The sequence below is a fragment of the Camelus bactrianus genome, chromosome 5 (genome assembly GCF_048773025.1).
Source record: "Camelus bactrianus isolate YW-2024 breed Bactrian camel chromosome 5, ASM4877302v1, whole genome shotgun sequence".
Classification (NCBI taxonomy): Eukaryota; Metazoa; Chordata; class Mammalia; order Artiodactyla; family Camelidae; genus Camelus; species Camelus bactrianus.
Genome location: NC_133543.1, coordinates 12,023,591 through 12,050,427, shown reverse-complemented (window position 1 = coordinate 12,050,427; position 26,837 = coordinate 12,023,591). Strand labels below are relative to the sequence as shown.

General features: G+C 37.1%; 1 protein-coding gene across 2 annotated transcripts in view; it reads left to right on the top strand.

Annotated features, from left to right (window-relative positions):
• Window positions 1–26,837, top strand: part of UGGT1 (UDP-glucose glycoprotein glucosyltransferase 1) — a 106,317-nt gene that overhangs the window by 45,805 nt on the left and 33,675 nt on the right. The window contains exons 17-25 of one of the 2 annotated variants that reach the window (XM_074363428.1): window positions 651–782; window positions 5,509–5,673; window positions 17,623–17,743; window positions 20,357–20,455; window positions 21,230–21,253; window positions 21,756–21,850; window positions 23,719–23,925; window positions 24,796–24,927; window positions 25,720–25,850. In XM_074363428.1, coding sequence (XP_074219529.1) covers window positions 651–782; window positions 5,509–5,673; window positions 17,623–17,743; window positions 20,357–20,455; window positions 21,230–21,253; window positions 21,756–21,850; window positions 23,719–23,925; window positions 24,796–24,927; window positions 25,720–25,850 — 1,106 coding nt within the window. The remainder of the gene's footprint in view (window positions 1–650; window positions 783–5,508; window positions 5,674–17,622; window positions 17,744–20,356; window positions 20,456–21,229; window positions 21,254–21,755; window positions 21,851–23,718; window positions 23,926–24,795; window positions 24,928–25,719; window positions 25,851–26,837) is intronic. The other variant, XM_074363429.1, reaches the window with a different exon arrangement.

Sequence of the window (26,837 nt, the reverse complement as noted above, 5' to 3'; positions counted from 1 at the left end):
GGATAATGAGTCTGCTTTTTAAAGTTTTTTTTCCCCTCATAACTACGTGTATGAAGGAAAGGATAGTGAGTTTCACTCCTTTTTGTTTATTTTTAATCGCAAAAGTAAAAAGAATTACGTTCACTGCAAACAATTTTTTTTTAATAATATTAAAGTGTGTCAGTTTAAAATCTCTGTCTCTCCCCTCCTTACTCCTGCTCCATAAAGGCAGCCACTGTTAAAAGCTTCCCTTGTATCCTTCCAGGTACTTAATCGTGCATATACAGACACAGTTGTGTTATTTGTTTTATGTCTGCTTTTTAAAAACAGTGATTATGCCATACATATTTTGAAACTTTTTTCCCCTTAAACGTCATGGACATGAGGTCTTACTTCAAGGATTACTTACATGTATTCAGATTTTTAAAAAATAACACATTTTTGCACTTAGGACTTAATGTATGAACTGATTGAGTCATTTTCAGAATATGTAGTTTCTAACATAAGAAGGCATAAGGAAGTACCTGGAAGAGAGAGAATTGCTGATACAGCCAATTTGCTTTTTTAAGAGAAATAGCAATGTTTTCCTCTATGTTCTGAAATTTTTATAATAAATACTCTGAAATTTGGATTTCAAAGTGTAGTCGGTTACCTGGTTTTTCTTTCTTCAGATATATAATAAAGTAAGGACCGGAGAAAAAGTGAAAGTTGAACACGTAGTCAGTGTCCTGGAGAAGAAATACCCCTACGTGGAAGTGAATAGCATTTTGGGGATTGATTCTGCTTATGATCAGAATCGGAAGGTAAGACTTCTTTGGCACTTCTCATCTGGCTGCAACATGGTACTTTCCTTGCCTCCCCTTTTTGGGGGTTTTTGTCAGTAAAGGTGGTGGTGGTGAAGTATCTAGGTACTTGGCATTTAAAAGTTTAGAAACCAGATCACTTTTCTGTCTTTGCAAATATAGTTTATATTTCAATTGTGTGATGATATCGTCGATTTTTAGCTGGCCTGTTAACTATTAAAATGGAAAAACTTTGTTTTTACAACGCAGTGGTGGTGCTTGTGTGATGCATGTTCTGGATAAAATCACGGGGAGTATATGATGTATGCTTGTCGAGATAGAGTGTCTGGCTTTATGTGTGTCATGTATCTAGTTGTTCAGGCTAAAGATGGGAATGTAGTAAGAAATGTAAGAAACAGAATGGCAACATGTGATAATAAAGACAGGGAAATTTTTTAACATTTTTATTTAAAGATAATAGTGTTTCTCGTGAGACAGTAAGCACAGCAAAGGACCTTTTATTGTAAGCAGGAACGAGGTGATCAGTTTATTGAAAGTAAATGTGAAGGCAAGGAAAGCAAATACATTTCTGAAACGTTTTAATTTAAAACAATGGAAGTATATTTATTTACCAACTTTTTTTCAAATGAAGGACAGGCCATTGGTTCTGCTGTTTGGAGATCCGAGCTATCATTCCATTAGAAACCATACTGATAATGTGTTTATAATTCCTCTTATATCCAAGTACAGAATCCTAGATCGATAGTATCCCTCCCAAGTCTTACCCACACTTAATTCGGCACCAGTTGTTTTTAGCCTTTCTCCTTTTTGTTTTTCTAGTCATTCAAGTTGTTTTTGTTTCCTTCCTTCCTTCCTATTTTTTGAAGTAACATTGATTTGTAACATTATGTAAGTTTCATGTGTGTAGCATTGTATTTCTATGTCCATATTCCCTACAACTTGCTCACCACAGAAAATTGAGTTTTCATCCATCACTGTATAGTTGGTCTCCTTCACCTGTTTCCCTGCTCCCAGTATCCACAACTGTCTTCTCTGTATCTGTGTGTTTGTTTTTGTTTGGTTTGAGTTGTTCATTTATTTTGCTTTTGTTTATTTATTAGTCTTTTTATTTCACTTAGCATAATACCCTCAAGGTCCATCCATGTTGTCACAAATGGCAAGATTTCATCATTTTTATGGCTGAGTAGTATTCTGTTGTGTGTGTATATAGCACATCTTCTTTATCCATTCATCCATTGATGGACGTTAAGGTGGTTTCTGTATCTTGGTTATTGTAAATAATGCTGTGATGAACATAGGGGTACACATGTATTTTTTTTGATAAGTGTTTTTGTTTTCTTTGGATAAATAACCAGGTGTGGAATTGCTGGATTGTATGGTAGTTCTATGAATTTTTTGAGGAATCTCCATACTGTTTTCAATAGTGGCTGCACCAATTTACATTCCTGCCAACAGTGCAAGAGGGTTCCCTTTTCTCCATGTGCTCATCAACATTTTTTTATTGTCTTTTTGATGACAGCCATTCTGACAGGTGTAAGGTGATGTGTCACTGTGGTTTTGATTTTCATTTCCTGATGATTTGTGATGTTGAACGTTTTTTTCATGTGCCTGTTGACCACCTGCATGTCCTCTTTGGAAAAATGTCTGTTCAGTTCTTCTGCCTGTTTTTTAATTGGGTTGTTTAGTATTTTTTAATGTTGTGTTGTATAAACTGTTTGTATATTTTGAATATTGACCCCTTACTGGTCATGTATTTGTAAACATTTACTCCCATTCAGTAGGTTGATTTTATACTTTGTCAGTGGTTTCCTTTGCTGTGCAAAAGCCCCCTGCTAGCACTGTCTGCTGCCCTCCCAGCCACCTGAGGCGGCTCACAATTTGGTGTTCTGGTTGGGGCAGTAGAGAAATGAGCCTCTTTGACGGCATCTCACATAGCTGGAGAGGTTGAGCACTCAATCATTTGCCCTTACTTCCTCTGTAGGAGAAATCATGGGCCCAGAAGATGTCTCACAGCTCTAAACAGTGCTGTCTTGGGAGAGGGGTGATGTGAGTAAAGTCAGACTGTTTCTCTGACCCTCTCCACTGTGTCCAGACTCGTATCTTTTTGCTCTAACGGTGTCCTGGAACTCCTCTTCTGCAAACCTAGACTTCCGCAAAGGCTCCCTTGTCTGTAGGTGATTAATTAAGACAGTTTTTCCCTGAGGTTCCCAGGCTGTGGCCTGGAGCCAGCTGATGGGCCAATGCAGAGTCCACAGTCAAGGTCAAAGCCTGTCTGCCTGTTACCTGCCTGTTACCTGTTACAAGTGGGTGACACTTCTCGGGGCCACTTGGCGTATGGTGCTGGATCTCAAAGCTCCCACAGAGACACTTGGATGCATCCGTAGATGGATGCTGAATCACTGTTGTTCTGAGCTGGAGACAGCCATGAGGGACATCATATCTAGCCATGATGCTGGTAATATCATTCCTGCTTCAGTGTTAAATCTCCTTGTTTTACGATATATCCAGTCAGGTTTGGAGTCGAAGCTAGTCAGGAGATCTCCTCAGTTTAGACTGAAAATGGTTCCACTACTGTATTCCAACCTTCTGTTCAGTCACTTACCTTTTATGTTTTTTAAAAAATAAAATACTGTTGATATGGGCACCCAGTGATTTGTCACATTTTCACAAACAGCGTGAGTAGTGCTCTGGAGAAAAAGAAAAGGTAAAATAAAAGAAGGGCCACTTTGGGAATATTTGAGGAAACTAATGGAATTTTGTCATATTTCACATTTGGAATTTTTTTTTCTTAATGCTTAGCTCTAGTTTTCTATCATCCTGTTGAAGGAACAGTACATGTTGCCTTTTTTTTTGTGGATGATTGCTCCATCAAAGTAGTTGCTTGAAAAATATTGAATACAGTGGGCAACTGGGGAAAAGGGTATTTTTAAATGTTGTCTTTAATGCACTGACATCTTGATTTTGCTGAAGAATCAGTTGGGAGTATCACAGAACTCGGTCCTTAGTAGCTTCCCAGACCTGGCTGTTTTCCTCATCTGTGCTGACCAGAGGCCCTTCTTGTATGTACAGAGCATAATTCCCTGGCTATTGAAGTAGACATGTACTCTCAAGAGAAGGATGTTGTAAGATTCCCAGAGGTTCTAAGAATCTAAGTATCAGTAAGATTTTTTAAGTCGCAAGAACCGTACCACCCCTCCATATGAAAAAGCCCAGGAAAATAGAGTATTTTGAAAAGGAGAAATGAGTTCATTTTTTTTTTAAAGAGGAGAATGAGTGCATTTAGCAAATGTCATTACCCTGACAAATATCTGTACCTTTTGTTATAAATTTGAAGTTATGTCATCTTCTGGGTCTGATATTTGAAAGAAGTAATTATTTCTAAAATGAGGTAGTGCAATTAAAGTACATCTTTTAAACTGAAAAGAATATAGTCTGAGGGGTGCACATTTGTATCTTTCAAAGCCAGTAGATAGTAGTACTTAAGAAAAGTTCTAACTTATACATGTAGACATTTTACAGTTGACATATTAACTCTGAGTCTTTATTAAACTCAGTTATCATTCGTGAATGGCTCATTCATGACTTTCCCTGTAGTTAATGTTTTAAAATTATGTGTAATTAACATTTGTAGTGATCAGTTGATAGACACTCTCACATGTAACTTTTAAGCGTGACTCTTTGATAATTGGCCTGCATTCTGTTATTTGGTCTAATAATCTATTTGCAAGTTGTAAAAATGGAAAATGTATAGTCAAAACATCTACCTCCCGCCCTTGACTCTTACTCAGTTGCCACTTCCAGAGAAAAGCAGTGTTACTTACTTCTTATTGTCACTTAAAGTTATAATGTGGGTTTTGTTTTGCTTTCTTGGGGGATTGATTTTCAAAACTCAAAGTTATTAAAATTGAGTTTTTTTAATTTTAAAAATTGAGGTTTTATGAACTTCCTTGAAATAGTGGAGATGTCCCCCAGATACCTGGAGGAATATATGTGTGCTGATAGTTGGAAAAGTCCCAGATACATTTGCCACCACAGATGTATTTGCCTGGTGTTTCCTGCCAAGGAACCTCTTTTGTCCTGGAGAAGGAAAAAGATTGAGTTTAGTATATTTTAGAGTGATTTTTGAGCACTGTTTTCCCACCAACCTTGTTTGGTTTTCTATAGATGTAATTTCTTTTTTAGTAATAGGGACCCTTTTTAATTTAGAATTGGGTATAAACATTTCATCTTAAGTTATCTGCCTAATAACTTATGAGAGTTTATACCTGTGCTGCCCATTATGGCAGCCTGTGGCCACACATGGTTTTTAACATGGAAATTAAAGGACTTCATGTGCTCAGTAACTACATGTCATTAGTGGCTGCTGCCTTTGACAGTGGGGATAGAGTATCTCCGTCACTGCGGAAAGGCTATTTAAGTAGCTTTGGCTGTAGTGATGTAATTCAGGTCTGATAGTCTGGACTGCTTGAAATCACCTTTCCCCCACCTTCAACCACTTCCTAATTTGCAAGATTTTATTAAAACACAGTCATTTAAACTCAGCTTTACCTAGTAGGATACTAAGTATGATTTTTTTTTATATATATTAAAATTTTCTTCTTTAGTTATTTCTTGGTTTCCATATTTCTGTTGATTTTTTTTCTTGTTAAAACACGTATGTGTGAATGCTTTGCTCCATTTGTCCCATGAAGGACAATAATGTGGTTTGTGGGTCCATGTGTTTCAGGAAGCAAGAGCCTACTATGAGCAGACGGGAGTCGGTCCACTCCCTGTCGTTCTGTTCAATGGCATGCCCTTTGAAAAGGAGCAGCTAGACCCTGATGAGTTGGAAACCATCACAATGCACAAAATCCTGGAGACCACAACCTTCTTCCAAAGAGCAGTGTACTTGGTAAGTAGTGCTTCAGGGCTGGTTTTGAAAGAGAATGATTTGCTTATATTTTTGTCGTCTCTGTAGTAGGCATAAAATTCTTTAAGGATCACTGTTTTCTATGCACCACTCCTAACTAATTTGCAGACTGCCAGCAAGCTCTGCTGTAATGGAAATATCCATGAGGCTTTCTGTAGATTATTTTTGAAATAGCTAATTTTATTGCCTTCAAGATTAAATTTTATTTTAAAAATTCTTAAGAATGTAGCATTTCTAAGAGGCATTTGTTCTATTTGTAAGGAATTTTGACTTAGAAAAATTCAAATGTTTTATATATATGGTTATTGTTGAGATATAATTACATGCCATAAAACTCAGCCTTTCAAGGTGGACTATTCAGTGGTTTTTAGTATTTACACAGAGTTTTGAAACTGTCACCTCCATCTAATTTGAGAACATTATTAGGTTCATAAACCTGACATGCAGTAGAAATCACACCCCATTTTCCCCTAGTCTACCCACTGGCAACCATGAATGTAATTTCTGTCTCTGTGGATTTTCTTGTTTTGAACATTTTATATAAAGGGGTTCATATACTATCTGGCCTTTCGTGACTGATTTCTTTCACCTAGCATAATGTTTGCAAGGTTTATCCTTGTTGGAGCATGTGTCAGTAATTCGTTCCTTTTCATGGTCAAATAATAGTCCCTCAAGTGGATATAGCAACTATATTTTGCTTGCCCAGTCACCAGTTGATACATATCTGTGGTTACTATGAATAATGCTTCTGCTGTAAACAATTGTGGACACGTTTTTGTGTAGACACGTATTGTCAGTTGTCTTGGGTATACACCTAGAAGTGGAATTGCCTGCTTATGTAGTAATTTTGTTTTTAACAGTAATTCTGTTTTTAACAGAACTGCCAAACTGTTTTCCCAAAGCAGCTGCACTCTTAAACATTCCTACCAGCTCCACTTTCTCCAGATTCTAGCCAACACTTGGTATCGTCTGTCTTTGAGTGTAGCCTAGTGGGTGTGAAGTGGCATCTCACTGTGGTTTTGATGTGCATTACTCACACACGAATGACGTTGAGCATTCTTTCCTGTGCTTATTGACCATTTATTTTCTCTTTGGAGAAGTGTTTATTCAGATTATTGGCCTGTGTTTAATTGGGTTATTTCTTTTGTTACTGTTTAGTTGTAAGAATTCTTTATGTGTTCTGGATATGAATTCCTTATATGTATGATCTTCAAGTCTTTTCTCTCATTTTCTGGTTTTTCTGTTTACTTTATTGATAATGTCTTTTATAGGACAAATGTTTTAAATTTTGATAAGTTCAAGTTACTTTTTTTCTTTTGTTGCTTGTGCCATTTTATCGCATGTAAGAAACCTGCTTAATCCTAGGTCGTGAAGATTTCTTTTTCCTCTTCTGAGTATATTGTAGTTTTTTCTCTTAACATTTAGTTCTCTGATCAGTCTTCAGTTCATTTTCATATGTGGAGTGAGGTAGGAATCCACCTTTTTTTTTTTTTATCCAATTTAACATACAACTGGATAGCTTTTTGGATGCTTAACCGTCCCAAGCACTATTTATTGAAAAAAAAAAAAAACTCTTTCCCCACCAAATTGTCATGGTGCCTTTATAAGAAATAAATTGCCTGTTAAGATATAGCTTTATTTTGGGATGGTCTTGTTTTCCATTGACCTATATATCTTTTCATATGTGAGTATCTCAGTTTTGATTACTGTCATAATCAAGTGAGTTTTCCAACTTTCTCTTTTTTTAAGAATGTTTGGTTCTTCTGTGAACAAAAACTTCATAAGTATATAATGAATATAAAATATATGTGTACACCAAAGTAGTCATTATGATAGTGAAGAATTAGAAATAATTTAAATATACAATGATATGTCAGAGCACAATGCAGCCATTTAAAAGATATTAACTAAGAATATCTCAAGACATGTTTCCGACTTGTTGCCAAGTTAGAGCGAGCGGGTTATAAAGCATTGTGCCCAGGCTGAGTGTGTTACTGAATGTATGTGAGTGTGTCTGGGTAGGTGTGTTCACATGTAGGTGTGTCTGTACGTGTGTGTATGTATGTGTGTGTGTGTGTGTGCATGTGCGTGTGTGTGTTAGGCTGGAAGTAAACACCTCAAATGAGCAACATTTTCATGAACAGCGTGGTGAGATTCCGGATGATTGTTTTTCTTTGGGCTCTTCTGGATGTATGGTATTTTCATCAATGAATATGCATTACACTGGTAATTTGAAATAAAAAGGTATTTTGAAAAGCACCAGCCCATTGGCCACCTGACAGATAGAAAACTGCTCAAGCACAGAGAAAACCAAAGTTTTAAATTTTTTTTTTTTAAGAAGTCAGAATCGAGTCCAAAGAGTGAGCTACAGACAAGATAATTAAGATGCCCCTGTGGTTTCAAAACTTATTATGTAGTTTCAAATAAACAGCACTAATTTCAACTCACTATTTGCTAAAATGAATGTTTTTTGAAACAAAATCTTCCGATTCCAGATCCCATTGATTTAAATGAACACCTTTGCTTTCCAGGCTTCTCTTTTCACTGGGCTTCTCTCTGTGATCAGATGGGCCCCATCTGCCATTTTGCATCAGGCCACTTTGTAAAACTTGTAAAATACCTAATAAAATCTGATTAACTTTAATTAATCAGACATGTGGGGCTTTCTTTTAGGAGAAATCGAGGGAAGAGAAAAAGAATATTAGGGGCTTAAAACCAGCAAAAGCCTCTAAAGCTTAGCTTGGCATGTGTGCTTTGTGCTTGCTCAGCTTCAGGTGAATTTTAAAAATCCAAGCAAAAAGAAACCGCAAAATGCAAATAAAAGACAATTAACATAGCCCACAGTCTTCACTGTGACTTTGCCACCATTTGTGATTGTGTACCTGTTATCAGTCTTTGATGCACACACAAAACACATGATGCATGTGTGCACACAGGAGCTTACCCACATACCTGGTAGCAGGGTGACGGCTGGGTGCTCCCTTCCTCATGGAAGTTTTGTAACTGGAGGATTTGAAATTGGGGTATAATTGTTTAAAATTTTAAACAAATTTTAGTTTTGGGAGGTGGAGACATCATTTCTGCTTTGGAGCAGTCTAACGTTTTTAGAAAAAGTCCCAATCTGGGCTCTTCAGTTACACAAATGTAAAGGACTCACATAGGCTACTGAGAGAAAATGACTAGGTCACCATAAATATGACCACAGCTGTGTAGTGTGACATGGCTCCTGCTAGAAACAAGGCCATTCTTTAGCCTGACTATGCCCTTAATATGTTGGAGAAACGATTTTTATCTAAATAAAAATACAGGATGAGCGTTGGTGTTCCTTAAAAAAAGAAGAAGAAGAATGTTTGACTCTTCTCTGTTTCTTTCAATTCCACGTGAAACTCATGATCAACTTGTCAGTTTCTGCAAAAATGGGGTCATTGGGATTTTGGTACGAATTGCATTGAATTTGTAAATCAGTTTGGGGAGTATTGAGATCTTAACAATACTGCATCTTCCAACCCATGAATACAGGATGTATTTCCATTTATTTAGGTCTTGTTACTTTCCATCAGTGATGTTTTGTAGTTTTCAATAAAGAAATCTTACACTTCTTTTGTTAAATTTATTCCTTAGTATTTTACCTTTTTTGATGTAAATTAGTTTCTTAATTTAATTTTTGGACAGCTCATTGATTGTACATAGAAATGCAATTGATTTTTGTATATTGTTCTTACATGCTGCAACCGTGTTGAACTTGTTTATTAATGCTACTACTTTTGTGGATTCTTTTTGTGTATGTGTGGGTTCTTTAACATTTTCTGTATGGAAAATACTGTCATCTTTGAGATGACAAGGACATGTCATCTGCAAATAGAGGTGGTTTTGATTCTTCCTTTCTGATTGGGATGCTTTTTACCTCTTCCCCTTCCCCTTCCATCCCCTTGACTAGAGCTTCTTGTACGTACTGTGCTGAATTGGAGTAGTGAGAGTGAACATCCTTGTTTGTTCTTGATCTCAGGGGAGGAAGCTCTCAGTCGCTCACCAGCACATGTGATATTAGCTGTTGGCTTTTGTTTTTGTTTTTTGCAAATTTCTTTTATTGGCTTATCTATGTTTCCTTCTATTATCAGTTTGTTGAGTGGTTTTTTTTTTCATTAAAATGTGTTGGAATTTGTCATATACTTTTTCTGTATTTCTATTGAGATGGTCATGTGGTTTTTGTCCTTTATCTGTTAATATGATGTATTATGTTGATTGGTCTTGTTATGTTAACCTAACTTTGAATTCCTGGGGTAAATCCCACTTTGTTATGGTGTGTAATCCTCTTTATTTAGTATTTGTAGATTTAAGTATATTGATGTTTTTTATATCAACTTGACTTCAATAGTATAGAAGAACTTAGCTCTTATAAATCTCTATTTAGCCCCTTCTTTATGTTGCTATTGTCATATAAATGACATCTTTCCACATTATATGCCCATTAGCATTGATTTATAACTATTGCCTTTTACAGTTGGCTTTTAAGTGAGCTAGAAAAAAAGAGTTTCAAATAAAAATATATTTATACTCTATGTATTTACCTATATAGTTACCTTTACTCATGCTCTTAATTTTTGTGTGGATTTGGGTTATTGGCTTGTGTCTTTTCATTTTAGCCTGAAGCAATGCCCTGAGTATTTATTGTAGGTTAGGTCTGCCAGTGATAAATTCTCTACATTTTTGTTTAGCTGGAAATTGTTCATTATCCTTCATTTTTGAACAATAATTTGCTTGGATATAGAATTCTTGATTGACGGTCTTTTCAGCACTTTGAGTATGTCATTCTGTTGCCTTTTGATCTCTGTGGTTTCTCTTGAGAAATCAGCTGTTAATCTTATTGAGGCGCTGGTCTGTTGATGAGTCTGTTCTCTCTTCCTGTTTGGGGATCCTCTTCTGTCTTTCACTTTTGACACTTAATAATTCTGTCTAGGTGTGGAGCTCTTGAGTTTTTCCTGCTTGTTATACCTTCCTTCCCTTCCCTCCCTACAGTATTTCTACTCTCTTAATTTTTCATTTTTCAAAACATGACTGACTGTACACATTTCAGGAACCCAAACCAATGTGTAGGCAAAGAAAATCTTAGTGTTCTTCAGGATTCTCATTAGCTTGAGAGGGAAATCAAGGTCCAGCACCCTTAAAGTGATGATTATTAAGACAGAACCAGTGGAAAGAGTCAAGTGATTTGTCTGCTTTGTATTTAATTATTTAAAAATTCCCATGGCTACTAAATCTATCATAAAGAATAAAATAAAAAATACTTCCCCCTATATCTAGCCATCCATCAACCCACCATCCAATAACAGGTGGTTGCTATTTTAAGTTTTCTCTGAATTATTCCAAAGTATTTTTTGTGTTTTGCTAAATGAATATTTACTCCTTTCTAACCTTTATTCAAAAGTGGTAGTATATTACATAACTATTCTGTACCTTGGCCTTTTCACTTAGCAAACTCTAAATTATAGGTCTTTCTAGTTCAGTGCATAGAGTATTCTCAGTTATTTAGATACCTGTGTAGTATCCATCACATCAGTGGGTCTCAATCAGAAGGAGCAGTTTTGCCCCACCTGGCACATTTGGCAGTGTGAGGAGACATTACTGGTTCTGGGGGATGGGAGGGGTGCTACTGGCATCTAGTGAGTAAGAGCCATGAACCCTGCTAAACGTCTTATAATGCACCTGACAATCCCTTCCCTTCCAGAGAGTTATCTAGTCCAAAATGTCAATAGTGCTGAGATTGAGAAATCATACATTATATGGATGTACCCTAATCACATTTCTTAGATATATAAATTAATGTTTTCCATCAAATCTGGGAACTTTTTACCCTTTATTTCTTCTAATAGTCTTTTGGCCTGTTATGACTTCTGACACCACACTGCTCAGAGTTAGGCCATAGTCCTAATAGATTGAGGACATGGTCCTCCCCAAGATTGTCTTCACTTTAGACAACAGCCACAAGTTCCGAGGTCCCCACGCCACCCTTGCTTATGATCAGCTGGCCACGACTGCAAGGGCTCTCTCAGTTTTGTCAATTGGCTGGAATGGCTTACAGAACTCAGCACAGTGCTATCTTTCCGATTAGTGTTACTTAATAAAAGAATATGTATCAGAACCAGCCAAAGAATGAGGTGCATAGGGCAAGTTTGGGAAAGCTTGGAACCTAAAAATTCTGTGTCTTTTCCCCATGAAGTCTGGATACATTACCCTCCCAGGTCACTGATGTGAGATAACATGTGGGGTCCTGCCAACCAGGGAAGTTCAGCCAGATTTTGGCGTCCAGAGTTTTTACTGGGGCTTCAGTCCACAGCCACTATTGATTGAATCATTGGCCGTGTAGCTGAACTCAGTCTGCAGCCCCTCTCCTGTTTGCGGAGGTCATGCTGCTCAAAACCATATGCATGCCTGGGACATTGTGCTGAACACCAGAAACTGACACATCGTGACTGACTATACTTCAATTAAAAAAAAAAAACAAACACTCCAATCCTCTAATCACATGATTGGTCTTTCTGGCCTAGGCAGCTTCCATTCTGAGTCATCTTGTTAGCATAAACTGAGGGCCCACCATGAACCACCTCCTTAGTATAAACTATCAAATGTGGTCTTTGGGGCCCTCCGTAAATAACAAACACACCACTCCTGCCTTCCAGGAGATTTCAGGATTTAAGAGGTTACTTCCCAGGAACCAGGGAGCTAGCCAAACTCTTTATTACGCACTGGTCCTTTGTTTCTCTCTTCTCCTTCTGCATATATGCATATATTGATACCGTCTACTGTCCCACAGGTCTCTTTTTCTCTGTTCCTTAGACTGAATAATCTCAATTGCTGTATCTTGAAGTTCACTAATTTCTTTTTACTGTCAGCTAAAATCTTTTTAGCCCTTCTAGTGAATATTTCATCTCAGTTATTATATTTTTAATTCCAGTTTTCTATTTGTTTCTTTTCCTTAATTTCTTTCTCTTTATTCATATCATTTGGTGAGATATAAATCTCAAACTTTCCTTTAGTTTGCTAGACAGAATTTCCTTTAGTTCTTTGAATATATTTAAATAACTGATTTTAAAACTTTGTGTAGTAAGTCCAATGCTTGGGGTTTCTCAGGAGTAGTATGTAGCAACTGTTTCTTTTTGTGAGTATGGGTCACATTTTTGTTTCTTTATATGTCTCCAAAATTTGTTGTTAACTGGATGTTTTAATTAATGTCATGTGACACCTCTAGAAATCAAAGTCTTTGCCCCACCGAGGTTTGTTGTTGTTGCAATTGTTGTTTATTTAGTGACTTGACTGTATTTAGTGACTTTAAAATATGTATTTTTTTGCCTACGTGTGGCCTCTCAAGTCTCTGCTTATTAGCTAATTGTCACCTAACGAATAAACAGAAATTTTTTTAAATGCATGAATCCAAAAAAAGTCTTCCAGTTTTTCCCAAAGGTGTCTGTATACATGCTGGGGTATGCTTTCAGCACTCAACCAGGCAGTTTACAACTCTGCTGTAGCCTTCAGTTCTTGCTTGCACAGAGTGTCAAGGTTAGAGCCAAGAGTTGAGGGTCTTCAAAGATTTTTCCTGGCCACCATGCATATGTGGCCTTTTAGAGTCCAAGGAATATGAGCGCTTTTCAAGACCCCTTGTAGATATCTCATTCCCTAAATTTTTCTTCTGTTTCTTTCACCAGCTTTGTATTAATCCAACTGCTATCACCACTTAAACAACTGAGACATTAAACAATTATCCCTGATTGTTTTTGACAAACACCTCCAGGAAAAAGACACTTGGCGCTGAGTAAGGTCTGATTCAGCTCAAATGAAGAGAATGCCTGGAAATTTTCCTAGTCTGCTGGTTTTCACCTTTTTTGCAGGGCTGTTGGTTCCTGCATAGCTGGGGAGAGGTAGAGAGTAATAGGGCAAGTTAAAATGTCATAAAGGTTACTTTCCCTATTTAGCCTTTTTCTTGAATGAAAGTCCCATGGAATTTTGAAAGCCTTTAGTTAATTTCCAGAGTTTCGAAAAAGTTTGATTTGACAATTTTTTTTTTCTCTAGTGTTCCTGACGCTTTAGGGGGAGAGGTTTTTCAAAGATCTTTACTCTGCCATTTCTGCTGAATGTCGCTCTCAAATACTATTTTATTGTAAATATTGATATAACAGTAACCCTAAGCAGAAATATGTATATTTAAAATTCTATTGTAGTAAAATACACAAAACATAAAATTTTACCATATGACCATTTTTAAGTATACAGTTTAGCACCATCAAGTACATTCACAATGTTGTGCAGCTATTACCGCTATCCATCTCCAGAACTTTTTTTCCGTCCTAAAGAGCAACTGTCTACCCGTTCAAAAATAACTCTTCATTGCCCTCTCCCCTGGCAACCACTATTCTACTTTCTATGTCTCTGAGTTTGCCTATTCCAGATATTTTGTGTAAGTAACATCATGCAGTATTTGTCACTTTTGTGTTTTGCTTATTTTAAGATTCATACATGTTGCAGCATGTATTAGAATTTTCTTCCTGTTAACGTTGAATAATATGTGTATCACGTTTGGTTTATTCATTCATGTGTTGATGGACATTTGGGTTGTTTTCCCCCTTGGGCTATTGTGAATAATGCTGCTATGAACATTGGTGTACAAATACCTGCTCAAGACCTTGCTTTCAATTCTTTTTGATATAGACCTAGAAGTGGAATTGCTGGGTCATATGGTAATTCTATGTTTAACATTTTGAGGAACCACCAAACTTTTTCATAGCAGCTATACTATTTTACATTCTCACCAGCAGATGTACAAAAATGCCCATTCTTCCACATGCTCACCAACACCTGTTAGTTTCTGTTATTTTGATTATAGCCATTCTGGATGGTGTGAAATGGTATCCCATTATGGTTTTGAATCATATTTCCAAAAATACTAATGAGACTGAACATCTTTTCGGGTGCTTATTAGCCATTTGTATATCTTCTTTGTAGAAACATCTGTCTGGGTCCTTTGTCCATTTTCCAAACGGATTGAGGTTTTTGGATGTTGGAGTGTAGGAGTTCTTTAGGTATTTTTGATATTATCCCTTATCAAACATATGATTTGCAAATATTTCCTTCCATTCTTTCGATTGTCTTTTCACTTTCTTGATAGTGTCCTTTTATGCACAAGTTTCTACAAGTAGTGCACAATGTGAGGGGATGAAATAAATGATTGTTCACTCTTAAAAAGGAATACTATGCAGCAATCTAAAAGTATTGAAGTAGAGTTGTTATGATCATAAATGCAGTGCTAAGATGTATTCAATTAGAAAGGTAAGCTAAAAACCTAAAAAATGCTCATATAAATATATCTAAATCAGTATAGATGGAGACCACAGGAACATTTCTCCAGAGATTGGGATCCATTTTTACTTTATATAATTTAACATTTCTCAGATTTAATATTTTCTAAATATGTGTGGAAGCACATATAACTTTTGTATAATATTTATTAATATTAAAACTAGTTTTGGTGAAGTCCTGTTTGTCTGTTTTTTCTTTGTTGCTTGTGATTTTGGTCTCATATCAAAGAACTCAGTCAAATTCAGTGTCTTGAAGATTTTCCTCTAGTGTTTTTTTCTAAGAGTTTTATAGTTTTAACTCTTATGCTTATGCCTTTGATCTATTTTGAGTTAATTTTTGTATGTGGTGTGAGGTAAGGGTCTCACTTCCTTCTTTTGCGTGTGGATGTCCAGTTTTCCCAGCATCATTTGTTAAAAAAAATTTTTTTTAAAAAAGGAGTTACTTCTTATACTGACTGTTAAATGCCTTTATTCACACACAAAGAAATGTTGTTGGCTAAATTCAACTGCATGTCTTCTCATGAATAAGGATACATCCTAGTAGTTTTGTTAAGGAATTTGTTCTTCATGGAGCTATTGGAATGAAATGTGAAAACAGTTTTCATTTGCATGAATGTGACTTATTTTCCAAAATTAAGAATAGTCCAGAAGAAATGGTAATTACTTTATTTCTTTTTGTTTAGGGATTTTAGTGAAAAGGTAAAAGATAATTCAAACATTTTGATTTTCCAGCCTTAATTTAACACATTTCTCTTTAACATTGTTGGATGTAAAAATTCAGAAGTTTCCTTTTCCTGTTTTTCAGGTACTAACATATCTGTGGCTTAAGAGAATGATCATTTTCAAACATTATTCCTTCTTTGAATACTAGTTTTCCTCTGTATCCCTTTGTATTGCCAGTGAGAATTTTAGTTTGATCCAGTTAAGTTTTATTTTAAATATCGTGACAAAAGTCATATGTGCTTCTGCATGTATTTAGAAATTAGTAAGTTTGGGAAATATTAAATTGTATAAAGGGAAAATGAAAGTTCTTTCCCTCATCCCAATCCCTAGAGGAATATTTCTCTGTGTCTCCATGTATATTGATTTATATATAACTTTGGTGCCTTTTTTTTTTAGCTTTTTAGCTTACCTTTCTAATTGAATATATCTTAGCACTGCACTTTTGATCATAGCAACTCTGCCTCAAAACTTTTAGATTGCTGCATAGTATTCCTTTTTAAGAGTGAACAGTCATTTCATCTCCTCATGTTGGATATTGCTTGTAGATTTTCACTTTTATAAATAGTGCTCAATAAATATTCTAATATGTACATCTTTGTACTTTGTAAGTTTTTTGAGAAATACCAATGATTGGAATTGTGTCAAAGGGCAATGTATATTTTAAATTTTGCACTAAATTCACTATAAAAAGATATGATATGCAGGTAGGGTGAAATTCAAAGCATGTGTAAAGATCTAAGTGAAAAGAAACTGTCACTTATTCACTCTTGTTCCCCTGCCACTCATCTTCTCTTTCTGGAAACAACTACTGTGTGTGTATGTCTATGTGTGTGTCTGTGTGTTTGTAAGTGGCTGCATTAAAAGGTATGTACATTTACAGTTTTGATAGATGTTGTCAAATTACCCACCTCGAGCTAGTTAGGCTTTTAATTGGAATCATTTCAGATTTATAATAGAAACCAAAGTTTTATACATAGGCTTACAGTTATTGAGTACCTTTGTAAGTCTTCTGAATTGCGTGCTTGGCTCATACGCTCCTTGTTGGCTTATAGTTTGAGAATTTGTATGCGAGTTATCTCTCTTGGGGTAAGCAGCCACAGAAGATGTCTGATTGGAATTTTTAAGACTTGACTTGTGTATATTTGAGTCATATCTATTCCCCCTGAAAATCATGTGGAAATATGGTTTTGTATGAAATATTTTAAGTGTGAAAGACTTACAGGTTTCACAGCCATTTACACTAGAATCACCTTCGTGAAATACAATTATTTCTGTAATATGAGAGGTATGAAAGGGAAGAATCAATGATAAATGATTTCTTCTCCCCCAGTGTAACTGTGACTCTGGAAATGTAGGATTACTTGGATGCCTGAAACTGAAAAAAGCTTTGGGTGATTTTTATTACAAAGTATAGTAACTGCTTGGGACAAGGCATTTGGCTTTCTTCTTTGGAGAGAAGCTGCTAGCCATGAGTAGATCTCTGGATGGAATTGTGTTAACTCTTAACTAATTTGTAGAGTTTGCCTGCTTCTGGAGGAGCGCAGTGGCGAGTGGAGAGATCAAATAAACACAGGTTTGCATGTCATACTCACTTCTCATTAGCTCTGTGACTTGGAGTAAGTTTTTTAACCCTTCCGTGCCACAACTTCCTCACATCGTTGACCACATTAGAGATGCTATACTTAGAGCACCATGCTTGGCTATGACAGGAACCTCTAACGTGGTAACTTCTACTTTTAGAGTTAAGCAGTACGTAAGAAGATACTATAAATTTAATAATTTTTTAGTTCTTAGTAAACTGTCATTGATCATTTGTTTAACGTGCATCCCACCCCCAACCTGTTTCTTTTCTTTCCGGCAGGGTGAACTGGCCCATGACCGAGACGTGGTGGAGTATATCATGAATCAGCCAAACGTCGTTCCACGCATCAACTCTAGGATTTTGACCGCTGAGCGAGAATACCTGGATTTAACAGCAGCCAGTAAGGAGGATTTCAGAAACAACTTGGGGCTTTTTTGATTGGTCTTTTGGAATCTTTGCAGTTGTTGGATTGTAACATTCAGAAGATAACCCGAGATTGTGACTCAATTTTATGTTTAAGCTTTGCTCCTTGAGTTCATTATGTAAGTTTCTAAATTCAGAATGACTTCTCTCAAGTCATTCTGGGTAAATGTGTGTTAAACTCTGAAAGATAGTCAATGCCTTTTAAATACCAACTGAACTCAGGCCTTAGGTGATAACAAAGGACCTGGACTGTTGATATTCTTACAGTCCTAGAGCTCGTAAGCAGCTGTCTTCATCCTGATTTTGGAATCAGTCAGCAATAGTGTTGACAAATATCTCGGGCAGTTTTACTCTTGAGAACTTAAGAATCCCTTTTTAGAAAAATAAAGCTTCGGGGGAGACGGTATAGCTCAGTGGTGGAGTGCATGCCTACTGTGCATGAGGTCCTAGGTCCAATCTTCAGTACCTCCATTACAATAAAATAAATAAACCTAATTACTTCCCCACCCCACCTCCCCCCAAATAGTTTAAAAAAAGTAAATTAAAAAAGTAAAGCTTCATTGAGAAATAGGGTACATGCCAAAAAACTCAACCTCTTAAAGTGTACAGTTGTCAAGTGTATGATTTTTAGTATATTCTCAGAGTTGTGCAGTCACCACACTAATTTTAGAACATTCTCATCTCCCCAAAAAGAAATGACGTACCCCATTAGTAGTCATTCTCCATTTCCCCCTTCTGTCCATTAGCAACTCCTAATTTAGTTTCCATTTCTATGGATTTTTCTATTCTGGGTATTTTCTATTCTGGTATTCTTGGAAGATTTGGGCGACTGGTTTCTTTCACTTAGCCTAAGATTTTTAAGGTTTATCCACATGGTAGCCCATCTCAGACCTTCATTCCTTTTTATGACGAATAAGTATTCCATTGTATAGAGAGGCCGCACTTTGCTTATCTGTTCCTCAGTTGATGGGTGTTTAGGTGGTTTCCACAAGAATACCTTTTTAAGAGGTTAAGCCCAGGTGCAATTTGTTCCTTTTGCTTCTCTTGGGACCCTGAGGCCACTTCAACAAACTGCTGGAGACAAAGCAGAGCTATCATCCCGTGCCCAGGAAATCTCACTGGGGAAGAAGGGACATGTGTGATGGTGAAGTCAAAACCAAGGGCGCTTGTTGTAACTGAATACACTAAATATATAGGTCTCTTTATGGTTGTTACCTTATTGCAACTGTCACTATTCTACTTGAAACTAAATTCCTTTTCTTTCAGGCAGAAGAAAATGCTTAAATGTAAGCAGAAGAACATGCACATATATGCTTTTATTTGAAAAAGAAAGTTGTAAGAAAGTGAGCTAAATTGTTTCTTCACAGCTAGATTTTAGCTTTTTGCCAGAAGTATTATTAGAGCAAGGCAAGCAGTATTCTGAGTCTTTGTCAGCTGTAAAGGGTTATCTTTGGAGGACTCGTGAATAAGGAACATAAAAATCGTTCTGTGTTTTTGGATGTCTTTCTCCACTGAGTGTTGTAGTAATCAGCAGTGAAACGACGCTAGTCCACAGTGGCCAGGATGCAGTTTGCTTGGTGAGCATTTTGGAACAATCAATGAAAGAGCTGCCAGCATCCTCCTAACTCAGTGGTCACGGCCCCACCACCTACACTGCTCTTGGCCTCTGCTATCCTGCAACTAAGTTCTAAGGCCTTGGTATTTCCTCCCCTCCTGCCCATGCTGTCATGGGCTGTGTCTGTCTTATTCACCAGGGCTTACCTTCACTAGACCAGTGACTGAACAGACAGGAGGCCCTCGCGGTGCTTTGTTGACTGAACGGGTAGACGGCTGAGTGGGTGGACAGGGGAATCGAGGGGAGGGCAGGCGGGCAGGCTGTGCTTGGAGGACCGTGCGAGAAGCATGGCATTTGTATTGGGGTGTCAGTAATGCGTGAGCCTGGGAAGGCTGCTGGAGAAAGTGGGTTTATGACACCATACTGGAGACCATCTTGTAGGTGGGAAGAAATGACCAGGTGTTTAGAGCAGGGGAATGACTTGATGAAACTGGGATTTCAATAAGAGGGGGAAATGGTTAATAAGAGCTTTGCCCTTGGGCACTAATTGGAGAAGATACGTATCTGAAAATGACCTTTCGTTTCTGTTAAGCTTAAAGATATGATATTTTGATAGACATGAAATAATAAGAGTTTTCATGTATTTTCTCTCTCATTCAACCCCCTTCCACCCCCAAATAGTTTAGGGAAGAGTTCACTGTGGGGACGGACTATGGAAGGAGAGATGAAGCTAAGTGGACCTCTATGAAGGATCATCCTCTAGTTGTAAAGTGAAAACAGTGGGAATAGAATCAACTTAAACCATGAAACTGACAAATACATATAATAGAGTGATGTGAGAGATGTGTATGTTTACATTTGTGTCTTAAAATGTGATCAGTGGGGTAGAGATCATGTTGTGAACTTGTTCAGTAAACATGAAACTTAATGTATTTCATTCATGCCTTAGAACATATTAGGTCAAATCAGATTATCCATTGAATATTAATATTAGATTGAATTTAGGCATATTAATTATAAATATATTTTTTTCAGATAACGTTTTCGTGGATGATTATGCTCGATTTTCTATCTTGGATTCCCAAGGCAAGACTGCTGCTATAGCCAATAGTATGAATTACCTGTCTAAGAAAGGTAACACATTTTAAGCTTATCTTGAATTCAACTTTTTTTTTCTTTTTAGTGTTTGCAAAAATTTTTAATTTTCAGTGTCTTTTGGGGGATTCCATAATTTTATTAATTATTTTGTATTATTATTTGAGTCTAGAAAGTATGTTTAAAATTTAATTTTTTATATATATTTGAAAATTCAGACAGCTTTATAAATTTTATTAGATAGTAAAGGCAAAAGAAAATTTTTTCATGGTTCCAATGAAAAAACAATTACAATGGAAAAATAGGTTAATGGATTGAATATTGGTTTGACTTGCCTCCTCAGTGACAACATTGGGTTAAATTTTGGGGGGATTTAGAAGATAAGCTTGGCTCGAAATCCTTGTGTTCATTTTTAAACTGATTTTTATGTAGCTATTTATTCAGATTAAAATTGTGTAAAATGATATCCTTTTAATGGCAGACAAATGCTCTTCCCCTCTGGTCACACTTACGACCATTTCAAAGCATGGACTGTCATTTAAGGCAGCTATTTTTATCCTCATTGTGGTCATCTCCTAGAGAGAACTTTCAGTTTCCCAGATACATGGAAGTACAGGCAATCGCTCCCTTTGGTTTCTCAAAGAAATTGGTTCTGAGGGGCACTGGAACAGTGCTAGAACTCCATGGGATAAAGGAGCAGAAAGAAGCATAGGTCATGTTGGGCAGTATTTAAAGTTTGACTTTTACAATAGGCATTAATTACAGAAATAACATTTACTTTTCTTCTACTCTTTCTCCTTCACTTTCATCCAGGAATGTCCTCCAAGGAAATCTATGGTGACTTTAAGCCTCAGAATGTTCTACTTCTTTTATTAATTACCTTAAGTGGTTTCAGGCACCTTTGTAATTCAAATTTATTGACACTATTGGCATGTTTCTGGAACCTGTGGGTAACAGATAACTTATCAATGCAGATAAATTTTGTGTAAATGTTTGCAAAGAATTATATTTCACAAAGTTACGAATGAATATGGCTAAAGCCTATATAATATGTTACCCACACATTCAAAGACTCTTTCTCATTTTACTCGCTAACAGATGCCCAAACCAAAATAGAATTAATAAGTGCATGTTCCTAGTTTGTAATTAAGCCACATGGAAGATTACCCTGCTTTCATTCTCGTATCAAGAGTTTCACTACTTTTGCTTTGTGTCTTTATTAAACTTGTTGTTTTCTTAATTTTTGCATGGTTTTCAGAAATTATTTGTATTCATAACAATGTTGAAACATATGGTGTGCTTTTTCCTCCCAACTCAGTATGTTTTTGTTTTTCTACAGATGATTCTTTTATTAGGCCAGTAACTTTCTGGATTGTTGGGGATTTCGACAGCCCTTCGGGAAGGCAGTTACTGTATGATGCCATTAAACATCAGGCAAGTACCTACACCTTTATTTTGTGCCTTTGAGGCTGCAGCTATCTTCGTGGGCATCTTTGTGCTGATGTTCTGCTGGGGAGGCTGGAGTCCTCCTTTTTTAGTGCTTGCAGGAAGGGAACATTGTTTTCTCAGAGGCCTGGCAGCTAGTAAGAAAACAGAGAATACCGCAATATCCTGACTTTATGGCAGGGAATAGGTTCTTTGAGAGGGAAAAATAATGAGCTCTTTGTCATAGACAAGTTTTGGTTGTGTGACTGTTGATGTTCTTGCCGCGGACATGCTGCAGAGATCGTGTTGTGTATTATATGGGAGAGACCGGGTTGTTACAGTAGAGAGGTCCCGATATGGGTGAAACACCATGGAGGCCCATTCGCGCGTCATAGCAGTAGGTGTAGACACGCAGCGGGATGCACATACAGGTGGTCTGAAAGCTATAGATAGCTCTGTCTATGAAAAGCTGTGTACATGCGGCATATAAACCATAGATGTGGGGTGAATATCAGTGGTGAACGGTTGAAAAGCAGTGGACTCTTCTAGAGATTGTCATTGTCAGAGAGTGAGACGTTACATTTCCTTTTCCTGAGCGGTTTCAGATTGGATCTCCATCCAATTTTCACACCCCTCCTGTGTCCCCTTGCCACCCCGTGTCTCAAGGAGACTTACTGAAATAGAGAAATTAACGATAGTTTTGGCTTCACTGAAGTGCCGAGTACCTTTCTTGTCTAAGGGAACAGACTAGATGGTGTGGTCAATTCAAAGTTATATCAGGGGTATTTCTAGCGAAGGATGATAGATGTGTGTGTAACACACTCCGACTCTAATCGGTAAATGCTCAAGTGGTCAAGTTGGAGAACTGGGAAGGAGATTTGAATTTTTAAAATATTTTAACTGAAGTGAAATATGGGTTCCAAAGAAGAGCACAAACTGTTGGATGTGCAGTGTCACAAAGTGAGCACACTCCTGTGACCACCACCCAGGTAAAGAAGTAGAGAATTAGCTAACTCCTGAAAGCACGTGCCTGTTGTGACCTCGTCACTCTCCCTCCCCTTGCCCTCCGCGCACATCCGAGAATAGTTTGTCTATTTTTATTTTATTTAAATGGAATCTTATAATACGTACTTGTTTGTGTTTGGTTTCTTTACTCAACATCGAGACTTATCCATGATATTACATGTAGTGGTCGTTAGCTTTTTTTCACTGGGCAGTATTGAATCATCTGGCTGTACCCCAAAGTTTTGTTTGTTTAGTCTAGTTGATGGATAATTGGGTTGTTTCTAGTTTGGGGCTAGAAGAATGCTGCGGTGAATACTCTTGTGCATGTTTTTAGACGTGCATAAGTGTGAATTTCTGTCACTTACAGTCTTGATACAAACCCTTTTTTGCTTTTATGGGTCCCAGATATCTTCTCCCACATGGCTTCTCCCACCCAGGGAGACAATTTTTGCTAGCAATCTGGAGAGGCCATGTGAATGAAGAAGGGTTTGAGTAGAGACCTAAAGAATGCTGGGGACTTAAGGAAGTAACGATGCAGTGTAGATGGGGTTCACGTGCCAGTGTGAGGCGTGGCGTTTATTAGAGGAATACAAAATGTGTTGGGGAAATACAGGACTCGATGGTCTGTCATATGTGCTGTTTTTACAGGAATGGTTAGAAATGAAGTTGGAAAGGTAGGCTGGGGGCCAATTCACGTAGGGGTTTGAATGCCTGGTTTATAGCATTTTAATTGTATCCAGTGTGCAGAGAAAAACTACTGAAGACTTAGAGGGGAGTATTATTTGCTACTTAGGGAGTATGACTGATGTGAATGCTGCTTTTTGAATTCAACACATCTACCACGTAACTCTTATTTCCCATTTTGTAAATAGAAATCCAGTAACAATGTTAGAATAAGCATGATCAATAATCCCAGTGAAGATATAAGTTATGAGAAAACTCAGATCTCCAGGGCAATCTGGGCGGCTCTCCAAACGCAGACCTCCAACTATGCTAAGAACTTCATCACAAAAATGGCCAAGGAGGAGACGGCAGAGGCCCTGGCTGCTGGAGTGGATATCAGGGAGTTCTCCGTCGGGGTGAGTCTCTGTGCTGCCCAGGCTGCACGGGCTGCTGTGACCTGTTCGTCTTCCTAATCAGGATTTGTGATTTTTGTTCTGAGCTCAGAGAGTTTTTTTTTTCCTTAAGTTGGAAGCATCTTTCCAAGAAATAACAATTCTGCCGTATTCCCTTTATTACTTTTAAACTTACTAGGTTTCTAGATATGCTTTAAGAAGGTTTATGTATGCTTTAAGTCACAAAGCCATTGGTTTTGTATAGTTTTTAAAAGATAGACAATATTTGATTTGTTTGTAGAGCAAAAAAAAATTGCATATAGAGATTTAAGCCACTTACTGAGTTATGAGTTAGGGGCTTATGTGTTCTTTACACACACACACACACACACACACACACACACATATAAATTTTATCGATGTATAGTTTACAATGTCATGTCAATTTCTGGTGTGAAGCATGATGCTTCAGTCATACACAAACATACATATATTCATTTTCATGAGGCTTATGTGTTCTTGATGTGTTTCCGAAATAAGCCCATGTTGATTGATTTGACTAAATGTTTTGTATTTTTAAAATTTCTTATAAAATGATGACTGTACTTGATGTTTCCATTAGAAAAAAAGGCTCTCACGTGAAATTAGCAAGATTTTAAAATGCAGAATAAAGGTGTCATGAACTATAGTTTGCCAATTGAACAGTCGCAGAAGGAACAGGAAAAGGGAATAAGCATTGCTCGATAAGTGGGAGGCTGGGGAAAATGGGAGAGTGGAGAATGGAGAGATAATGTGAATTATGGAAATTAGTTACTCTTTCTACTGAAAGAGCATTTTATGATTTATTCATATGGTTCTTCATTTTGATGATCTTAATAACAATTACTTTCCTAGGGCATGGATTTCAGTCTATTTAAAGAGGTCTTTGAGTCTTCCAAAATGGATTTCATTTTGTCTCATGCCATGTACTGCAGGGACGTTCTGAAGCTGAAGAAGGGACAGAGGGCAGTGATCAGCAACGGAAGGGTGAGAATTTTGTCCTAACAAGGTTGACTTCAGATTAGATCAGTGAACAGTCCTGGCAGCATTCTCCTCTGAAGCTAGTAAACACTTCCAGCAGAGCCACTCTTTTCCCGAAGGTGATTAGGGCTTCTCCAGTGTTGACAGTCCTTTCTGCTCCCTTGTTTCGAAGGGAGTTTGCTCATTTTGACATAAACGTCCTCATGTGACACCTTTCTCCTGTTTAACTTTGTCCTACCATGTGCAGGGGGTTAACAGTGTGGTGGCTCTCAGTAAGGCCTTTGACACACACAGTGTTCCTCCTGCACGGGACCCTGTGTAGGGTTTGTGCGTCTGTATGAACTGAACTGGGTTAGGCTGAGAATAACCCATAAGTATCTTCGGCCACTGAAATGAGACTGGCGGACACACCAGACTTTAAACTCTTAGCTCTTAGGGTAAAATCTCTGATATCTACCACTATGTTTCTATTTTGGCTTTGTTATTTATATTCAGTGAGAAGCGTGAGAAGCAATGAAAACAATACTGCTCTTTTCTTTGACCTCAGAGTTTGCTCACTGTAAAAATATTGCAAAGTATTCAAGTCTACGTACACTCTGTGTCGTTGGGGAATTAACTAGTGAATAACTGTGTGAGTCGACTGGGGTTTTGTTTTCACGTTTTTCACTGATGTGATTTAGTCATGAACATGTCTGGGGGCTCTGAGGTGATTTGGTTTATAGGATAATCTGAGGACAACAAAGGACTTCTCCACAGCTCACTGGTTGTCACACTGACCGCCCCCGCTCTTCCTTTCAGGTCATTGGGCCCCTGGCGGACAGTGAACTCTTTAATCAAGACGATTTCCACCTCCTGGAAAATATCATCTTAAAAACTTCAGGGCAGAAAATCAAATCTCATGTTCAACAGCTTCGGGTAGAAGAAGATGTGTAAGTTTTGCTGTCAGAGAAAACAGTCATGGGGGCTTTGTGAGCTGGGCTTTTTCTCATGCGGCCTTTTCTAAGATGTTTTATTTCCAGCTCTAAAATAATGTTCTTCAACTCAAGTGTTTGTTTATGCTTCTGTCGAAAAAAGTTGAATTTATTTTGTAGCCAGCTATTGAAAGAGCTGCATTAGTTCTCTCCATTTTTATTTTTATTTTTTTACTTTTGATTGTGGAAACTTTCAAACATATACATAAGTAGAAAGGTGGTTTGATTTATTTCTTTAGATTACGTATGTAAAGAAATACTTTCCCTTATTATTTCTTTAATTACCCTTTAGTTTTATTTTGTTTAGGAAAGGAAAGGCAAGCTTTGTTTTGTTTTTGTTTCTAATTGAAGTGTGGTTGATTTACAATGTTAGTTTCAGGTGCACAGCAAAGCAATTCAGTTGTACACATACATATATGTATTTTTTTCAGATTCTTTTTCATTGTATGTTATCACAAGAAATTGAATACAGTCCCCTGTGCTGTACAGTGGGTTCTTGTTGTAAGAAAGGCAGGTTGAATGCTTCTGTGCCTTTGTGTGCTAATATGGAGTAGGCAGTTGTTTCTCTTGCGTCTTCCAAAGGTAATGATGAGTTGGTTATTGTTGGTTTTCTATTTTTACTTTAATTCTTTCAGTGTTATTATTAGCTTATATATTTCAATAAGTTGTTTCCCAATGGAAGAAAATTAATCATTTGGTCTGTGTATTTGCTGTACCCCTGGAGCGCAGAGTCTTACACACATGGGTTCTGCATTAAATATCAAATGAATGTGTCATTGGAGGGTATATTTTTATGATTAATTTTTGAGGAACCATTGTGCTTTTTTCCACAGAGGCTCTACCATCTTACTTTCCCATCAGTAATTCATAAGGGTTCTGATTTCTCCACATCCTCATCAACACTTATTATTTTGTTTGTTTGTTTTGTTCAGTAATACCCACTCT